This window comes from Melospiza georgiana, chromosome Z (genome assembly GCF_028018845.1).
Source record: "Melospiza georgiana isolate bMelGeo1 chromosome Z, bMelGeo1.pri, whole genome shotgun sequence".
NCBI lineage: Eukaryota > Metazoa > Chordata > Aves > Passeriformes > Passerellidae > Melospiza > Melospiza georgiana.
The window spans coordinates 68641367-68662138 of record NC_080465.1 but is presented as its reverse complement, the minus strand read 5'-3'; the positions used below and the strand labels follow the sequence as shown (position 1 = coordinate 68662138).

The 20772-nt window shown below is 36.2% G+C and overlaps 1 protein-coding gene across 3 annotated transcripts in view; it reads left to right on the top strand.

Annotated features, from left to right (window-relative positions):
- CHD1 (chromodomain helicase DNA binding protein 1) overlaps positions 1 to 20772 on the top strand; it is a 55899-nt gene that overhangs the window by 22170 nt on the left and 12957 nt on the right. For all 3 annotated transcript variants that reach the window (XM_058043366.1, XM_058043363.1, XM_058043365.1), the window contains exons 8-29: positions 3482 to 3707; positions 4578 to 4678; positions 4930 to 5108; positions 6139 to 6266; positions 6843 to 7059; positions 7688 to 7777; positions 8625 to 8815; positions 9837 to 10025; positions 10334 to 10496; positions 10907 to 11059; positions 11544 to 11615; positions 13260 to 13409; positions 13991 to 14139; positions 14375 to 14471; positions 14565 to 14660; positions 15578 to 15754; positions 15917 to 16077; positions 17395 to 17436; positions 18162 to 18292; positions 18680 to 18818; positions 19530 to 19680; positions 20590 to 20712. In XM_058043366.1, coding sequence (XP_057899349.1) covers positions 3482 to 3707; positions 4578 to 4678; positions 4930 to 5108; positions 6139 to 6266; positions 6843 to 7059; positions 7688 to 7777; positions 8625 to 8815; positions 9837 to 10025; positions 10334 to 10496; positions 10907 to 11059; positions 11544 to 11615; positions 13260 to 13409; positions 13991 to 14139; positions 14375 to 14471; positions 14565 to 14660; positions 15578 to 15754; positions 15917 to 16077; positions 17395 to 17436; positions 18162 to 18292; positions 18680 to 18818; positions 19530 to 19680; positions 20590 to 20712 — 3125 coding nt within the window. The remainder of the gene's footprint in view (positions 1 to 3481; positions 3708 to 4577; positions 4679 to 4929; positions 5109 to 6138; positions 6267 to 6842; positions 7060 to 7687; positions 7778 to 8624; positions 8816 to 9836; positions 10026 to 10333; positions 10497 to 10906; positions 11060 to 11543; positions 11616 to 13259; positions 13410 to 13990; positions 14140 to 14374; positions 14472 to 14564; positions 14661 to 15577; positions 15755 to 15916; positions 16078 to 17394; positions 17437 to 18161; positions 18293 to 18679; positions 18819 to 19529; positions 19681 to 20589; positions 20713 to 20772) is intronic.

Here is a 20772-nt window from a genome sequence, read left to right as displayed (position 1 = left end):
CTTAGAAATAAAGAAAACTTTATTAACTAAACTACAAGAAAAGAAGGAAAAAAACTATAAGGGAAAAATTGAAAACCTTACAAAAAGCACTTTCCTCCTCCCCCCCACCAAATTCCCCAGTCCAATACATTCCCCCAAATCACCAACTCTCAGTCCAGCACCACTTTTTAGAATACTCAATCTTCAGTTCATCAAGAGGAGAGGAGTCCTTCTTGCACCATAGGCTTCCCCTGGAAACCCGCTGAAACCTCGTGTGCTCCCATGTCACTCAGCACCGCCCAGAAAGTCCTTTTGCCATCGTGACATCTTCCTTCCATGCCCAGTGCTGTCACCACTGTGCATGGACCAGAGCTGCTTCTAGGGTTGTCTTTCAAGGATGCCTTGTCTCACTCCAAAAAAGGCACACCCTCTCTTTCGGGACATCTGTGCCCCCCAGTTTTTCATCCCCTGAGGCTGAGGGGTACCCACACTGAACCCTCCCGGTTTTGAGGCACTGCCTCTTCCTAAATGCACTCTCTGTGTCACAGGAAAAAAGATATGGTTCTGTCTATGGCCACACAAGAAAAGTCCAGCCAAAAGGCCACTCTGTCATCTCTCCCCCACTCAAAAGTCTTCTGCACTTCCCTCGAGGCCCATTCCGTCTTATCTTATCTCTTATCTCTCTTCTCATTCAGCACCAGGAGGATCAGCATTTTGCAAGGTCTCAATCATGCAAGGAAAGGGTTAAAATTTCAGTCTCTGCCTGTCCCAGAGCTCTGGAACTCCCACCTGCCCTCACACCCCCTCCCCTTCTCCTCCTGGGCCAGCGCTGCTATGGAATTCAGATGCTGGCTCTCTCTCTCTCTTCCCTGGGGGGCTGCCTGATGTCTCTTGGTCTCTTCCACCCTTCCATCCTTGGGCTGGGCCTACCTCATGGCCGCGTGGCTTTTCCCCTCCCCCCGCCCAGCCGGCTGCTGGGACAGGGGGAGAGATCCAAAGCCTCTCCCCACAGAAGTCCCAAGAGACTCCTGGGGCGGGCAGCTCTGGATTTTAACCCCTGTGTTTTTCTCAGAGGTGGTCCTACAATCTGAGCATCCATTGGCCTGATGGTAGTGACCACAGCATCCCAGAAATCCCATTTCCGGTCCAACCACCACAGTTACAAAGAAGTCATAGTGTTTTTTGCACCTTTTATATTTGTAAGAATGTTTCTATTCCTTTCTAAGTATTGTAGAATACAGAAAAATTGCATACCTGAGTAGAGTGTAAAAATCAGGTGGAAGATAACTCTCTATTGCATGAATGCACACCATGTTGTTGTGATGCTGTTTGTACAGTTCAGTGGTCTTGATCAGTGCAAATTGTGTATGTGCAGAAAGTAGACTACATGGGAGAGCTGACTAGTAGTCTGAACATTGAAAGACAGTGTTGGTAAGGCTGAACCACTGAAATAATGATTTCAGGTACTGCAGTACAAATACAGAACAATGTGTGGAATGGCTACAGAAAATGCATCTAAAATTACAGTGGTATCTAGAATTCTGCTTTGTATTTGAGTCTGCAAGTTAAAATCATAGACTCACAGAATGGTTTTGGTTGGAAGGGACCTTAAAGATCAGCTAATTCCAACTCCTCTGCCATTGGCAGGTAAACATTTCACTACACCAGTGTGGTCAAAGACGCATGCAACTGGTCTTGAACACTTACTTCCTGGGTTACCGCTTCTCTGGGTGTAGCCAGGCAACCAGTTATGGTGCCTCACCCCCCTCTTTGCAAAGAATTCTTCCTGATACCTAATATAAGTCTCCTTCAGTTTAAAGTCATTACCTCTTGTCTTACTACTATGTGCCCTTGTCTGATGTCCCTCTCCAGCCTTCTTATAGCCTCCTTTAGGTACTAGAAGGTGCTGCAAGGTCTCCCCAGAGGCTTCTCTTCTCCTGGCATAGCAGCCTCAACTGTCAGCCTGTTTTCATACCAAAGCTGTTCCAGCCCACTTTACCGTGTTGGTGGCCTCCTCTGGATCTACTCCAGAAAGCCCACATCCTTGTTATGGTGGGGACCCTAGAGCCTGGGGTCTTCCTTTTTCCTCTTTTTCAAAAATGAAGTTATATTTCTCCTTTTCTAGTTAGTATGAACTTCCCTGGACCACCATGACCTCAAAGATTATGGTTGTGGCTTAGCTATTTCATCTGCCAGTTCCCTCGGGACCTGTAGATGTATCTTATCTGGTCCCACGAACTTGAAACTTTCAGTTTCCTTAATTGGTCTCAAACCTGATCTTTTCCTGGAGTGGGTGATTCCTCCTTCTCCCATTCCCTCCCTGCCTTTGCTTTCTCTGGTGTGGGTGATTCCTCCTTCTCCCATTCCCTCCCTGCCTTTGCTTTCTCTGGTGTGGCTTAGTCACTTGCATAGTGAAGACTGGGGCAAAGCAGTTGTCATGTATCTCAGCCTGCTCCTTGTCCCAAGTAACCAGTTCTCCCATACTACTCTTAGACATCTAAACAAACACATGAAAAAACCCCACCCAAATGCTAAGCCTCTTGCACTGCAGGGCTACCTTTCTCCATTAGTTATACGTACTGTCTTAAATGATTGACCCTTGTCACAACTAGTACTCTTCTCTCAAATTCTCTCTCCCATATCCTGCTCCAGTGTATGGTGTTACTACTGTAGTCAAAGCCTTAGGAACAAAGCTTCTTTCATTCTTCCTGCACAGATGATGTTGCTGTTTTTTTGGCATTGCCTCTCTAGGCAGAGTTTATCTGCCCCACCAGCTTGCTGGTCTCATTTCCTTATCAACATCACTGAGATTAGCTCACTCGGTTAGAGCTGGCTGGTAATAATGCCAGGGTTATCCCTGTACAAGCTGAAGAGTTGGACTCCATGATCCTTGTGGGTCCCTCCCAGCTCAGAATACTCTGTGATTCTGTACCCTGTCCTCACCAAAATGAGCTGTTACCTGCTGCTAGTGTGCTACAGCTACAATACAGTCTGTGCTTAATCTGTACTTAATAATTTTTACCTCGTAAAATAACAGAGTCAGGACAAGCAACAAACTTGTTTAGGAAGAAGGAGATTTATAGTGTCCCTGTTAGTAGGTTTTTCATGTCTTGAGGCTGATCAGATATAACATCAGATGTCTTTTTTATGCTCAGAGATAAGACTAGTGTAGCAGAAGATGACAAGCATTGTAAGTGTGGAGCATTCCCTAGTGACTACCTTAAAAACCGGGAATGCAAATAAAATTTTCATGAGGAAAGATAGGATATTGCAGGGTAGGTGTAGAAATTTTGGTTGCTCTTTTATTCTCTTGACTACTTGTGCATGTCTTAATATATCTACATCATAATCTTTCAAATAATAGTAATGACATGAGTGCAGTAGGCACTGGTCAAGTATGTACTCATCTAAAATTACCACCAACTACTTTGCTACATTTTTAACTGGTTAACTTACAACAACACACACTTACTCAAGGCATATGGTGTGGTTTCTTTTTCAGCCACAGGTGCTGCAACCACAATATATGCAGTTGAGGCCGATGGTGATCCAAATGCTGGGTTTGAAAAATCAAAGGAGCCAGCAGAAGTGCAGTATCTTATTAAATGGAAAGGTTGGTCACACATCCACAACACTTGGGAAACTGAGGAAACACTGAAGCAACAAAATGTTAAAGGAATGAAGAAACTGGACAATTACAAGAAAAAGGATCAGGAAACAAAACGATGGTGAATATATTTTTTTAATTATACTTATTTTGAAACACTGTAGGTATTCTGTTTTGTTTCTAAGACCTGTTACCTGGTTTTGAGAAGGTAACTGTTTTTTGTCTTTTTGGGAAGACAAAAACTTTGAAAGCCAAAGCCCCTTTAACATGTTCCAGTAACATAATTCTATGAATCTGGTGTGTGTATGTGTGTGTGTGTGTGTGTGTCTGTATGGTATAAATGGAGTTTTAACAAGATGGGTAGTATTTAAAAATGAGTAATAAATTTTAGCTTTTGGTAATTTTTCCATTATACTTTGATTGGAGTTTTTCAAGAATTGCTTCAAGGATCAATGTTTTCTTGGTGCATTAGCCATTTCAGGTGACTTTGCAGAATTCAGCTTTCTTTGCTGAAACCTGAGGTTGAAGCTTGAGAATAAAAACCATGAAGAAATACATACATTTTAAAGTCATCTCTTTGGTGTCCAGTTTTATTAGAGTGTTTAATATAATCAGTGAACGCTGGTGGGATTTTTAGCCACTAATCATAAGATGGATTCTTACAGAGTGAGCCACCCTGAGTACTATTCCATGAAAATAACCTGTAAAAGTGTACTGCTTATCTGGAGAGATAGCTACAGCTATCAGTTGTACTAGTCAAGCAACTAATGGAGAATACTAATTTTCAGTGATAAGTATTTTCAGTCATTAATGGTGAGGCACTTAGGCCAGACACAGCCGTTTTGTAGTAGGGATTTTTAGGTTGTTCCTTCAAAAAACTTTCCAGGCAAGATTCATGGGATGCTTACATTCAGAGCTGTAGAGTTGCTGAATTTTCTTAGTTTTAGAAGTATATGGTGTAATAAGTGTTGTGAATTAATTCCTGCTCCAGGCTGAAAAATGCTTCTCCAGAAGATGTGGAATATTACAACTGCCAGCAGGAGCTTACAGATGATCTACATAAACAATACCAGATAGTGGAAAGAATAATTGGTATGTTACAAACTTGTGGACAGAAATCAATGTCAGGGATTCTCTATGTTCTCAATGCTCTTGTTTTTATAGTTAAGAAATGTCAAATACTGATACCACAAAATTTTAATCCAAAACAAAACTTCAGGTGAAGAGAAAAGCTGTCAGGCTGTCTGTATGGGTCTAGCTTCTGTTGTATTATTATGTAAAATGAATGTTTTCCTACAGTACAGAAGTAAAATGCTGATCAGAATTCTGATGCATTTTTGCAGCTCATTCAAATCAGAAATCAGCTGCTGGTTATCCAGACTACTATTGTAAGTGGCAGGGTCTACCTTATTCTGAATGTAGCTGGGAAGATGGAGCTCTCATTGCCAAAAAGTTTCAGGCACGCATTGATGAATACTTCAGCAGAAATCAGTCCAAGACCACTCCCTTTAAAGATTGCAAGGTGAGTAGGTAACTTGCAATAGATTTATAATCAGCTGTACCGGGTCTGACTAGGATAGGGCTAATTTTCTTCATAGCAGGCTCTGCAGTCTGTGGTTTATTTTTGTGACCTGAATGGTTTTGGTAACACATATTGGCTGTTACTGAACAGTGCTTGCGCAGTGCCTTCTCTGTATCCTGTGTGCTCGTTCCCCGCTATTGAGTAGGTTAGGAGGGAGCACACCAGTAGCAGCTGAACCACCTGCTGACCAAAGAGGTGCTTGTTGCCGTTTAATGTCTTACTCAGCAATAAATTAGTGGGCTGAGCAGGGGCTGCCTGTTGCCTGGAAATTTGTTGGTCATCAGTCTGCTGGTGAATTGATGTGTGAGTCATTGTGTCCCTTGTGGGATTTTTTTTTTCTATATGTTTTTTGTTTTGATTGGTTGGGTGTTTTTCCTTCATCCAGTAGACTCCTTATTTTGACCCACAATTTTTTTCCCACTTTTTACCTTTTCATTTCTCTCTCTTATCCCTCTAGGGTGGTAAGTGAGTAAGCAGTTGGGTAGCAGCTTGGCTCCTGGCCAAGTTCAAGCTACCACATCAGTTGCAATAGTAAAAATGAGATTTTTTTTTTTTTACATCTACATATCAAATACACATTGGGAGTTTTTTGAAAGTTTTTTCAGAATACCAATAATGTTGTATAGTAGGATGTCTGGACAGTAGCACTACTGAGAATAGGTTTTGTAGATGCCAGTCCTCTGCATTTTTACTAGCATTCAGAAATGGATTTGTTTAGTATTGCAGTTTATTTTAAAAGGAAACTTTGAGTGAGTTAATGTCATTCATGTTGTGACATTTAGGTTGGCAATCAAACTAGTTTCAATTTGCCAATTACTTGGTGTTTTTTTATGGCCTGGCTTACACTGATAGATAAAAACTAGAGTTGATGAGTTAGTAAATACCTCCTGTTACTTTTTCTGTAGGAAGATCTTTTGGTAATTTCAGTTCCAGTTCAATCATTGACCGATGATCAATTTGCTTTTCACAGGTTCTAAAACAAAGGCCACGATTTGTTGCACTAAAAAAACAACCATCTTACATTGGAGGACACGAAAGTTTAGAGTTAAGAGATTATCAGTTAAATGGGTTGAATTGGCTTGCTCACTCATGGTGCAAGTAAGGACTCTCAATTTTGTTTGTAAATTGCAAGCATTTGTAACATATTGAAATGGTTTTTTCTGTTGGGTGGGTTTTTTTTAAAGTTGGAAACTTTCATACTGTAAGCTCAAAACAGAGATCTGAAGGGACTGGTTTTGCTCTAAGTAGTACCAAAATTATAATTTTATGGTTGTTCTCAACAAAAAGCAGCTAGGATGTGTCATTACTTTGCTTTTAGTTTCAATGGAATAAGTAATATTTTTAAAACAACCAACAGACCTAAACCAGTAATATTAGAAAAGCCGAACAAACATTTATAGAATGTCAATATTACTGTTAAAATTTAAAAATTAGACTCAGGAGAACTACTTAAAACCTTTTTGTTAATTCAGGGGGGTAGGAGCAGTTGGAAATCTTGCGATGGAAAAACAATGTAAATAAATGTCTTCAAAATGTGTAGTAGTAAAATCTTGAAAACTGTTATGATTGGATTTTATATTCAAAAGATAATGATTTCTTTTAATCCAAACTTTCCCAATCTCCACACACCCCCTAAATAGTTTTGTTTCCTTTTTTTTTCTTCTTTTTTTTTAGAGGGAATAGCTGTATTCTCGCAGATGAAATGGGTCTAGGTAAAACAATACAAACAATTTCTTTTCTGAACTACCTGTTTCACGAACATCAATTGTATGGGCCTTTCTTGTTGGTTGTGCCACTTTCTACCTTGACGTCTTGGCAAAGAGAGATTCAAACCTGGGCTCCTCAGATGAATGCTGTAGTTTACTTAGGAGATATAACTAGTAGAAATATGGTGAGTATTTCTCCTTGTCATTGGAAAGTCTTGTTCATAAACAAGACATACTTAATATTTTTATCATCTGCATATCTCAGATTTTTTGGTTGGGACTGAGGAAATATTTGCTGAAGCCCTATGTCTTTAAAATGTGAATTGAAGACTTGGATTTTGATCTCATGTAAATGTGTGTGAGAAGTTTCCTTTCTACTTAATAGTGGACAGAATTAAGAATTTTGCATTTGAAAACCAGTTATCTTCTCTTGTGTGATTGTTTAGGTGGATATAGTGAATATAAGTATATAAGAAAGCCAGTCATGATCCTACTTTCCTGAAAGATTGTTGGTTTGTTAATGTTATTAATCTTACCTGTTAAAGAGTCCTTGTCTGTTATAAAATGTGTACGTGTGTGTGTGTAGCGTGCATATGCGTGTGTACATATTTATGTATAAAATGTATATATGTTCATATATATATATTTATATGTTATATACATATTAATATTATATATATGTGTGTCGTCCTTCTGTTCCATTATCATATTGTTTTATGCTAGTAAATATCTACATTGTTGCAGTATTTCAGTTGATTCCAGTCGGCAAGACCTTTTTTCTGCAGCTTATAGTTTACTTGTTTCTTTTTGTAGATAAGAACTCATGAATGGATGCATCCACAGACCAAACGATTGAAATTTAACATACTCTTAACAACATATGAAATTTTGCTAAAGGATAAGGTAATTGCCCTTCTTTGGGGAGGCAAAAATAATTTCCCCAGTATAGAATAATTCTGCTTAGACTTACATATTTGATTTATGTCCCATTAAATTCATGGAGAGTCTGATAGTTGTGCTACAACAGTGTGTAGTTTGGGGTTTTGGTTTTTGTTTCTTGGGAGTCTTTTCTTATTTTAAGCACTTCTGGATTTTACATACATGTGGTCAGGCCTTCAGCCTTTTCCCATTTTATGAGGTGGGTAACAATTTTCTTCAGTTTGCTTGAGAATCTCATTGCTGTAATGATCTCCTCTCAGCTTCTTGCTCTGCTTCTTTGCAGACCACCATCAAGGAACTGAAGCAAAACCTAACAGAACCTTAATCCCAAATTTGCTGCAAAACTAGGAAATCCCAAATTATTTTTCTGTGATATTCTTGCATATGTATGTGCACATGTATTAATACTGTCTCTGAAGTGATAGCGCGCGGAGTTATTGTTAATACCTCTAACAGTATGTGGAAGTTGATACAATTATTCAAGAAGCACTTGACTTTGTTTACTTCATTGTTTGTATGGGAAGAAATCAATAATGATTTTTTTTTCCTGCCATGTAAAAAAATGTGGGTCAGAGTTCTGGGCATTTTTTTTAAATAAGAAATTGAATTTATGTTTTATTAGGATGACTACACAGCTTTTCATTGAACCTGAAAATGTAAAAGCCATAATTATTACTAAAAACATATAGCTGTTATTTTATTGAAATAAACCAAGAAGTGATCAGGTTGAGAGCTTGTTTATATTATGTGGAAAATAATGTAATTTGTTGATTTCAATAATGTTTTTCCCCATCTCCATTTCCTTTTCAAGTCATTCCTTGGTGGTCTGAATTGGGCATTCATAGGAGTTGATGAAGCTCATCGTTTAAAAAATGATGACTCTCTTCTGTACAAAACTTTAATAGACTTTAAGTCTAACCATCGTCTTCTTATTACTGGAACACCTCTGCAAAACTCTCTCAAAGAGCTTTGGTCTTTACTCCACTTCATCATGCCAGAAAAGTAAGAAAGATTTTTTGTGTTAAGTTTTTTATTGTGAAGTAGTGTAGTGATGTGAGAATCGGTAGAAATAGAGAATTGTACTGAAAGATAGCTTAAATATTCTACAGAAAGTATCTTTTGATGCTGCTTTAGGTAAGTAATGCTGGTAGCAGATTTTCCCATTTTAGCAGTGTGCAAAAATGATGGATTGATGTATGGATCAGAACCTGGGGAAAAGGCTTCATCTTCACCTAAAAGAAAAACCATATAGATTTGCTCTGAGGGAAGAAGAGTGAAATTTTTCATATGTTAATACTATTGATGAAAACAAATTTGTGTCAAGATGCCACATACACTGTAATTCAATCAGATAGCTGGTTTTCCCATGTGTTTTGAATACAGTAAACTTATTGCATTGACCTGTGTACTGACTTGTTTAAACCTAAGGTAAACTAGAGGTCGTGTGTGAAAGTGCATGTTCCTGTTAGACATCTTGTAAATCCCAAGCACCATGGCTCTGTTTAAGCTGAGCTATGGATTATACAGAACAGTACAAGCAAAGCCACTGAGGTTGGGTAGCCATTTTTCATTTGTTTGATCATAAACTCCATTCTCCATGTTTATTAGTACCGACAATAGCTACACATTAGCTAGACCATACAAGCTGCAAGACATATTTTAAGTCTATTCTTATTCTCTTGCACATCCTCTGGACATGGAGCTGGTTTTTTATGCTGTCTTGATAAAATATAATAATGGGCTTTTCTGCAACCATCTAGACAAGTGTCCTTGTAGAGAAACATTGCATTTCCATTGAGGAATCAGAGGTTTTCATTCTGTAGACATTTTTTGAAAATTCCATTCTTCTATTTACAGGCACAGTATCTGGGATTTCTTGGGAGATGAAAATTCAGAACTGGGATGAAACAGAAGGGAGTGGGGAAGAAATCTGAATGTATAAGTGTTTTTGTGGTATATGATCTGTGTCTGTGTTACCTTTATTCCTGAATTTTGCTTCATCAGGGTGTTTTTTATGTTGAAGGTTTTCTTCATGGGAAGATTTTGAAGAGGAGCATGGCAAAGGGAGAGAATGTGGTTATGCAAGTCTTCACAAAGAACTTGAACCATTTCTGCTGAGAAGAGTTAAAAAAGATGTAGAAAAGTCCTTACCTGCTAAAGTTGAGCAAATTCTGAGGATGGAAATGAGTGCATTGCAGAAGCAATACTACAAGTATGTACCCCTCTTTGCGTATTCTGCTGTTTCAGTGTCTATGTACAATTTACTGAATTACAGTGATTTGTATACTGTATGGAAGTTGGGGCTTTGGTAGAGTTTCACAGCAATAAAATCCTGTGAAGCAACGGCTCAGGAATTGCATTGGTCTAATGTCTATTTATGTAGTTTCTTTTATTCAGCATATTAATATACTCTTTTGGGAGATGCTTTTAATCTATAGCTTGTTCATATTTTGACAGCTACATCTGTTTTACTTCCACATACGGTTAGAAGTTACTAATATTGTACATTTTATTTCATAGGTGGATTTTAACCAGGAATTATAAAGCCCTTAGCAAAGGTTCAAAAGGCAGTACCTCAGGCTTTTTGAACATCATGATGGAACTCAAGAAGTGTTGCAACCATTGCTACCTCATTAAACCACCAGATGATAATGAATTCTATAATAAACAGGAGGCCTTACAGGTAGTGTCACTTTTTAATTAAAAAAAGAAAAAGAGAGATTTTACATCTGTAGTTTTCACAGAATTTTATAGTTTCTTGGCAGCTCATTACTTCTTATTGAAGTGTATTAAGAAAAAACTGGTTTTCCATTAAATGTGCATCCTGTGTTTTTACATTGGAGTATTTTTTTATTCTTAATTGAAATTGAATAATTGAAAGAGAATTGAATAAATAAATATGCTCAGATTTAATTACATACTATTGAATGGATATTTTAAATTGTAAAATTCTTCAGGAATATAATAAATTTTATTTTTCTGCCCACAGTAATAGAAAGAAAAACAAACATCAGATGGATGTCCAACATACCCCAGTGTGTATTAGTGTTGAGATTAATTTATTTTGCAATGTGTGTTTCTTGCTTTTTGTAGCATTTAATACGTAGCAGTGGGAAGCTAATCCTTCTTGACAAGCTACTGATTCGTCTGCGAGAACGTGGCAACAGAGTCCTGATTTTTTCACAGATGGTAAGGATGCTGGACATCCTGGCAGAATATCTGAAATATCGTCAGTTTCCATTTCAGGTAAGAAACTTGCTAATAGTAGCAGCTAAGAAGCTTTGATCTTGAATATTAATTTTTTTTTCTTTACTATGAGGGTGTCAAAGCACTGGAAGAGGTTTTCCAGAGGTTATGAAATTTCTGTTTCTTGTTGAGGTACAAAAGCTACTTGGACATGACCTCAGGCTGCATGCTTTAGCTGTCCTTGCCCCAGTAGGAGATTTAGACAAGATGACTCTCAGCAGTCCCCTTGAGCTTTGTTTGTGATTATGTAGCCTTTAGCCCTTTGATTAAAAAAAAAAGGATGAAAATATCTTCTTTTTCCAGGAGGGGACTGGCTCTGTGATGAATGTTATTTTGAAGTGAAACAGATGAATTAAAAATGATGTGAGCTGTTTATTTACTTTTTTCCCCTTTGTGTAATAGTTTGGCAGCTGGCAATTGAAATTGTTCTGATGTTGAGTACAATATAAAATTACTTTTTAACTGTAGTTCTCAATCTCTCTAGAGACTTGATGGATCAATAAAAGGGGAATTGAGGAAACAAGCACTGGATCATTTTAATGCAGAAGGATCAGAGGTAAAGGTTTTTTTTCCCTGGGGAGTCTGTCTTATTTTTTCCCAAGTACCAAAAGACATTGCACAAAAAAGAAGAGAAGAAAAAAGTCAGGAATATATCAATAAGGTTGGAAATTCATTGCTACTGCCTAGAGTATAAGGTTTATGTAATATTTTTTTAAGATGTTAAGTAGATAACACATAAATTAGGAAAGTGGTAGCTGATTGCTCTATAAATGCTGCAAAATTTTAACTCCAGCTTTGTTCCTCTGTAGAAGTTAGTAATATTTACAAAAGTACTGAACTTAAGCAGTTAGTATTCGAAAGTCCGTTGGCAATGGGTACAACTAACTTCATATATCCTTGCACAAACAATCATATTTTACTTGTTTCAAATACGATTCCCGTTGTCTTCATTTGTTGACACCTGTTACATGCCATGGAAGAAATAGTAAAGTACTGATTTCTAGCAATTATTTGTGAGCAACCTGTGAGTACGTAGGCATCTGTCACAATTCTTTAGATTCTGAACTGGAATATTTGTACCTTATTTAGCACTCCTATTAGGCATGTCATTCCATACTGTTGGATTCGTTTAAATCTTTTGTCCTACACTCTCAGATTTGAGGGAGAGGAGGTTGGTTGGTCATTGATTTTGGTTTAGTTTAATTTGTATATGAAGACAGCATTTCTTAGTTGCTGCTGAGCTTGTTTCTGCTTTGTATAGGGAGAAGGACCAAATTCCGTGTTAAATACAAAAGCTAACTCTCTTTCAAATTTCTTTCATAGACATTGTTGACATTTTCTGAAATCTTAGCAGTAACACTGTATATTTTTTGAGATGAAGAAGAATTTATGCATTTCTAAAATTGATGCAAACTCTGCATTTGTGCAGCAAGAAGAAGAATGCTCTCAGTTTTATTTTTTATTTCCTAAAATTTCATAATATTTTTGGGTGGATTTTGTAGAATTTTTGTGTTACTGAGCTACAGGCTACCTGAAAATCTTTAACACAATTCTCAGGACTCTTTCCTTATTGTAATGGTTGCTGTTTCCTGTAACTGTACTGAAATTTTGGTTTGGTTGGAGTTTTTTAACCTGCTTTACTTTAGCTTGGATTTCATATCTTGTTTTTTGCATGTCTCAATATCCTTCTACAGGGTCATCCTTCTCAATAAGTTTATATTGCCTACAGGGTTTTTTCTCCTTGCTGCTTACCATTTTCATATTGTTCGTGAATATGCTGAACAGCTTTGAGCTTCAAAGAAGGTTTTTGCTTCTGTCTCTTAATCAGTTATGTGTAGGCTCAAGTGCTTTCCCTGCTCTGACATGACTGTTTAGTCTTCCAGGGCTTGGGGCAGGGGAGAGGGTTTTTGTAGCACTAAAGGCTTTGACAGTAAGATTTGGTGATTTTTTGGCCAGTCTGGTTTTGTTGGGATGTCTTGCTCAGTGATCATCATCTAGGACACTGCTTCCTTTAAACTGACTTGAGAAGTCAGTAACTTTATGAAAGAAATTGGTAATCAGTGTTTGCTTTATATTTAAAGATGCTTTAAGCATAGAACAATTATGGATTTGGTAGCACCACATACGGCATAAAGTATATACTCCTTTAGGAATATTACTAGTATTGTATATAAAACTATTTCCTACCTTATGATTTCAGGACTTCTGCTTTTTACTGTCTACCAGAGCTGGAGGATTAGGTATCAACTTGGCATCTGCTGATACAGTGGTTATATTTGATTCTGACTGGAATCCACAGAACGATCTGCAAGCACAGGCTAGAGCACATAGAATTGGACAGAAGAAACAGGTAAACACACTCAGTTTAAGCTCCAGACCTGAAAGACAGTTCTGTACATTAGCTGTCCACCCTCTGTCTGCACCATTCAGTCCTCATGTATTTTTGAGAATAACTAATACTTTCTGCATATCTCCAGAAATGTTAGTAATGCTAATTTCTTTTTTCCTAAGTCTCCATACAGGAAGAAATAATATGGCAGCTGTGGTATTTGGGTGGGAGAGGGAGAAGAGTTGTCAACTTGTCTGTCTTATGTTCATTGGTATGATGTCATTTTACAAAATAACTGCTACATCAGGCACATCCCCAATGCTTAAATACTCGAGTTCTCAAGATGATTCTTTCCTTCTTACTGAAGACATACAGTAACAGTTAGAAATATGACATTATTGCCACTGGCAAAGCTTGTGCCAAGTCACTGAAGTTTATAAAGAAAGGTCTATGATGACTTAATATAAAACATTTCTGTAAAGACTGTGGTAATGTGATTAAATTAGTATTTCATATTTTGAACCCATTAAAAAGTTCAGAAATCATGTAATGAAGACTGAGATTGCTGCTTTTAAATTTTTTTATTTTTTAAATACACATAGGTTAATATTTATCGACTAGTCACAAAAGGATCAGTAGAAGAAGATATTCTTGAACGAGCCAAGAAAAAGATGGTGTTAGATCATTTAGTAATTCAGAGAATGGACACTACAGGAAAAACTGTGTTACATACAGGCTCTACTCCTTCAAGGTACCTTTATGTTTGTTTCTCTACGAACTTACCTTAAGAATATTTCAGTTGTAAATGAAAGGCAAAACAGAAGATGCGAGGTCTTTGTAGATTTTTATTTGCATAATAAATGCATATTGCAAATATATTAAGAGTTTATATTTAACAGTAAGAAGAATGCTTAGTTGACTCATGATTATAGAAAACTGCAAGTTTATAAGTTAAAATGTTTTTCCTAAAACATCATTTATTTCAGCTCAACACCTTTTAATAAGGAGGAGTTGTCGGCAATTTTAAAGTTTGGTGCTGAGGAACTTTTTAAAGAACCTGAAGGGGAAGAACAGGAGCCTCAAGTAAGTAGTGCTTCTGGACTAGGTAGATAAATCAGTCCAAAATATGTATGAATTATGTAATTGTAAAGAGAAACTTCTTTTTTTTACCCTCAGGAAATGGATATAGATGAAATATTGAAGAGGGCTGAAACTCGGGAAAATGAGCCAGGTCCATTAACTGTAGGAGATGAGTTGCTTTCGCAGTTCAAGGTATGGCTCTGTTCCCTCCTTCCTGCCATAATTATACTTTCCTTTTTAAACAGTATTATTTCTCTTCTATGTATCTAACTCTTGATTATTCCGAAATAGATGCCTCAATAAGTCAACTCTGTATCACTTCCTAGTAAAATGTTTTGCCTCTACATGATATCTTACCGTCATTATAAACAATAGAAATATATTATGTATTTTGTATTTATGAATGTGTTAATGCTTAGAATTTAAGTTAGTGTTTATTTACTGTCTTTGTTACTAAGCAGCTATAGTATCAATAAATGCAATGTGTTTTTTGTGTTTCTTAACTGATAATTTTTCCAAGTTGCTTTTAGCCCCAAAGTAAACTTGGAATATCAAGTATTTTTAAGTGTTATGAGTTAAACATATTATGTGTGCAAGAAAAAAAAATGCAGAGCATGATATGTTTGTTTGGTTCAGGAGATTATTAAATAGCTCTCCTGCTAATCACTCATATAAAATATAAAAATATAAATAAACCATATTTTTATAACAGCATTGTATTAATGTTTGATTAATTTAATTTCAGATTAAATCAGGCATTTAAATGTTGTTAGCCCTATTTTGAAGGAAGTTAAACCACAGTCATACAGGTGTGAGTGGTGTGATTCTCCTTGTGTCTCTTCTTAGCCCATGCTGAAAGGAATCTATCTTCCCTAAATGATTAAAAGTACTTTCATTAGAGTCTGTTTCATGAAACATTTTGAATTTATAAATTTAATATATATCTTATAAAACAACAGCGTATATATAGATAAAATATATGTTATGTGTACAAATGCATAAAATATGGAATCTGTAACCTTGTTTTCCTTAAATAGTAGTTGATCAGATTTTTTTAAATTGTGTCATGTATTGACTTGATGAGAATATATATATTTTGATGTTACAAGGTGGCCAACTTCTCCAATATGGATGAAGATGATATTGAGTTGGAGCCAGAAAGAAATTCAAGAAATTGGGAAGAAATAATTCCGGAGGTCCAGAGGCGAAGAATAGAAGAGGAGGAAAGACAAAAAGAACTTGAAGAAATATACATGCTTCCAAGAATGAGAAACTGTGCAAAACAGGTATCTCTTGGTTTTGACTGAATTATAGTTCTGTGTTGCTTTTGGTGTAGTTTGTTGCTTTTGGGGTTTGGGGTTTTTTTCTTTTTCTGAACACTTTTTTTTGATAGAGCAGGTAAAACTTGCTTATATTTGTTACTTACATAGCTTGCTCTGGAATTCCAGATTAGCTTCAATGGCAGCGAAGGGAGACGCAATAGGAGTAGAAGATACTCTGGATCTGATAGTGACTCCATCTCAGAAAGAAAAAGGCCAAAAAAACGTGGAAGACCACGAACTATTCCTCGAGAAAATATTAAAGGATTTAGTGATGCAGAGATAAGGCGGTAAGATGGGAGGACATGCATATTTAAAGAAACAAGAAATTACGATTATTTTTATTAATAATAATATTATTATCAGTCTGGAAACTATAGCTGGTAATCTGTTTTTCCTGAAGTTGTTTGACATCTTTTTATTCTAGACATTTATTGTTTTTACCTTGTGGTGCTGACATAGTGAACTGTTATAGTAAGAATCTGAACCCATTTAAAGAGGTGTAAAATTAGGTTTTAAAAATATGTATGATTGGTTTAAATTTTTTAGTTCCTGCAGCCTATGAGGACAGTAATTTCACTGAATAATTACTGACAGTGATTTTACAAGGGGTGCTTTCCTTTAAAAATTAACAAGCAAAATAATCTGGTTTCCACCAATTTATCTAAAACTTGCAGTGTTCAAAGACTGTGTTACATCTCTTTGGTGACAAATGAAACAATTTGATTGGATTTTGTTTTCATTTTAAACTTCTTGGCACTATAATTGAATTGTTACATCCTGCTTTTTTAAAACTAAGAAAATATAAAATCCTATTTGAAACTCCTATTATCATTGATCCCTTCTGTACATGCTAAATATTTCCTGAAGTATTGTTTTGGTAGGAGGAGGAGGAATTCTTTTTGTTAACATTTTTGCGTTTGTGAAATGCTACTGTGCTTCTGAAACTTTTCCCTAAATTGCTGTAAAGTCTTCAGAGTATTTGTTTTAGAGGAATAACTTCAAAGATCCTTTTTTGTTTTCTATCTCATCTAACAGTGAGGCAAATTGGTACTTTTTTAAGGCTATTCTTGTGCATGAACAAGCAATTGTTGAGGAACTTTTCTTTCTTCTTCTTCTTCTTTTTTTTTAAATTTTTAAAAATTCTTTCTATTCAATTTCCTTTCTCCTCCAAATATCTCCAGTTTTTTTCCATTGCTTATATATTTGAACAGAGAGTATCTTTCATGTCAGTTTCCTAAATCTTCCAGTTACCTGTTGGAATTATTGCTCTTTTTAATAATACATAACATGATGTCTGAAATCTTCATTTACTGTAAATCCACATTCAGTTTTCATTTTTAGATACGTACAGCTGTGGAATCCTCAGTCTTGTGAAATTAATAAAGTGATTTCTGAAATAAATTATATCTTCTATTGTTTTATTTGTATCAGTTCTTAAACCCGTAAAACTGATTTTATCTGAATATACGAGGCTGCTCTAATTTTTTCCCCTCTATTGTCCACATAACGTTATACTAATATTAACAATTGTATCAATGCAAGTTTAAAACAAATGTTATTTGTTAAGCGTGTATTTAAATGTTAACATTATTTTCTGTTACTAGGTTTATCAAGAGTTACAAGAAATTTGGTGGCCCTCTTGAGAGGTAAAGTTGTTTGATTATTATTTGTGCGGCAGCTTGGAATCTATTTTTTTATATATATTAGAATGTACCATGAGACTTTTGGCAGTAGGGGAAATACTGCCAATCTTGAATATAGAGTGACTTTAGTGTAGTATCTTCCTTTTCTTCATGTATGGTATGTGTGCAGAGAGCCACACAACAGACTTTGCCATTTGGAGGAGCACTTCCTTTATATGTATCTGCTGACTTGTTTACTCTTCATTGGTGATAATGGTGATAATATTTCACTTTTCATGTTTGATAAGCCTGTTGAAAGCCGGTCAGTTTATCCACTCTGTCAAAGTTAGTTTTGCATTTTACATATTGCCAATTGTCATTTTTGAGCTTCTTTCATTATTCCTATTTTAAGAAAAACTTCCCATCCTTAAAAATGTTAATCCTTACAAATATTTATAGTGCATATGATCATATGATACATATATGTGTGTATGATTTAATGATTCATTTTCTAAAGAAATGTGAAATAATTTAACACTAGGGTTACGGTTCTTTACAGTTCTTGTTTTATTGTCCTCATACCTCAGTAATGTAGAGGTTTTTTTCTTGGATCAAAATTATACACCAAACAGAAACCACAGCTGACTGCTAACTTACGTGATAATATATTTTGTTATCAAGTCTGAAGGAATCATTCACAACTGCCAAATTTTCAGACTTACAAAAATTAGTCTTTTTTTTTATTACAGGTTAGATGCTGTAGCTAGAGATGCTGAGCTAGTTGATAAATCAGAGACAGACCTCAGACGTTTGGGAGAGCTTGTACATAATGGATGCATTAAAGCCTTAAAGGACAATTCATCTGGACAAGAAAGAGCAGGTACAATATTCAGGGGGCTTGAGAGGACAGTGAAAATTGACAAGAAAAATTAGTCACTCTTGCACTCTGATTATAACAGAAAATAGTTTTGTTGGGAAATACAAACAAAACTGTTAGGGTGCATACTGGATAATTTAAATAAACCCAGAGTTACAGTAAGGTGACTTTTTCCCCTTTCTGTGTGACTTACCACTGAAAAAGGAAATAGATTTTTGATTTGCTATAAAATTTGGATGTACTCCTGTTAAGTAGGGACTTTTCAATTCTGAAGCATTTAATTCAAGCATTTGGTCAAGAAAAGGTGATGAGATATAATTGTTTTCTGTACGTTTTTCTCATGTTATTTGTAAAGCTAAATATTTTAATAGCATTGTCATTTATTTTAAGGAGGTAGACTTGGGAAGGTTAAAGGCCCGACATTCCGAATCTCAGGAGTGCAAGTAAATGCAAAGTTAGTCATCTCTCATGAAGAAGAGTTGGCACCATTGCACAAATCCATTCCTTCAGATCCAGAAGAAAGAAAAAGGTACTGATTTTTGCATATTTTTAAGGGAGTAGTAATGCAGAAAACTTGTCAAGTTGTTTTTTTTTGCAACTTTGATTCAAACATTTTGTTAAAAGCATTGTCCCTCTATTCCTCTGTTCCCTTGAAGAACTGGCAGCAGTAACCTGCTCCACAGCTGTACTTTGTTTTTTCTTCCTTTGCCACAGAAGCCAGTAAGAGCCTTAATTTGTCAATTGTATTCACTATGAACTGTGTTCAATTACTAATAATAATTAGGACTGGAATTCAGGCTTGAGGAGGAGCTAAATGTGTCACCTCTGCTTGAGAGGAGTATCAAAATGCAGCAGTAGTTGTTCCTACCCTCTAAACTTGCCACCTTGTGTATTGCAGTTCCTAAGCTATCCACTTCGTTAGAACACTTGGATGTTAATTTTTGCTTTTATTCGTGGCTAGCCGATCCTATCACAAAGCTTATGGCTACAGACAGATATCTGTTCTTCATATTTTAGTCTTAATAAGCTTTGAAACACATTCCAGTGCTGATTTCAATAACTGTGTTATAGAAATACTAAGAAAATATTATTATAAATATTTGGATTAATTTCTTAAATTTACCAGCATCTCAGCAGAGAAAATAAATCTAGTTACATTACCTTCAGTATGTTCTCTTTCCCCTCACTAAGTTTCAGATGTAAAAATCATGTATTTTTCTTTCTAATACATTTCTTCTAGATATGTCATCCCATGCCACACTAAGGCTGCTCATTTTGATATAGACTGGGGTAAGGAAGATGACTCCAATTTGTTGATAGGCATCTATGAATATGGTTATGGCAGCTGGGAAATGATAAAAATGGATCCTGATCTCAGTTTGACACAGAAGGTATGTCGTCTACAATAGTTCATCAAGGACTGTTTGCTTAGGTATTGATGCTGCTAAGTAGTGTTACTGAAAGAACTTATTTTATGATAAATGAAATTGCAAAAATGTACGTCAGTTGTACTTCATATGTAATTCATATCCTTCTCATAGTATAGTACTAAATTTTGGGGTCTTGAGTGTTTATTTTGAAGCATGCCTTCTTGCAGTCGGTGTGTGTTTTCATATTCTCATGTGGTTGGTTCTGTGTAATTTGATTTTTTTCAGTCTTTTCTTTCTTTACTTCAGATGTTCTGGTTTTGTTTCTCCATCCCTGCTTAATCCCCAGGTTCTTCAGTTGAAGCTGTCTTCTACTCTCAATTGAGAGTAGCTATACTAGAATTAGTGCAGTAACTTCTTAGCAATAGTGAGCAGCAGATACTGAGGAAAAGCCTGGGGTGAAGTAAACTTTATGACAGTGACAACAACCTATAGCTTTGGGATTTGAGAAGACAAGTTTGTGTCCAAATTTGCTTAGTCATGATTCCTACACCTGCTTTTCACTAATTTGTCTGGCTTTTGAAACCATGTATTTGTGTTCTTGGCAGCTTCATTTAGAAGATGAATGAGTCAGATGCTGGAGTTCTGTGACTGACTGGTACAGGTGGCTGTAATTTCTTAGATGAAACATCAGAGCGGAGATGGAAATATGAGGCTGGTTTCTTGAGCTGGTTTTAAACTCTGATGCAATTTCCAAGACTGCATTGGTCACTTGCATTGGTTTCATTGGAGAGAAATGAAAACTTACATGAAATTCTCCTTCACTTTAAACATTCTGATATATTTACTGAGTATAGTTGGAATGTGCTCCAGGCTACCATCTGAAGTTGATAATCTGTACTCACAGCTGTGATGCTGTCATTTTCTCCTCAGATTTTGCCTGATGATCCAGATAAGAAACCCCAGGCAAAGCAGTTACAGACCCGTGCAGACTACCTCATTAAATTACTGAATAAAGACCTTGCGAGGAAGGAAGCACAAAGGCTTGCTGGAGCAGTAAGTAAAATGTGGCATTCATTAATAAGGTAAAACAATACCTTATTAATGAATGAATTA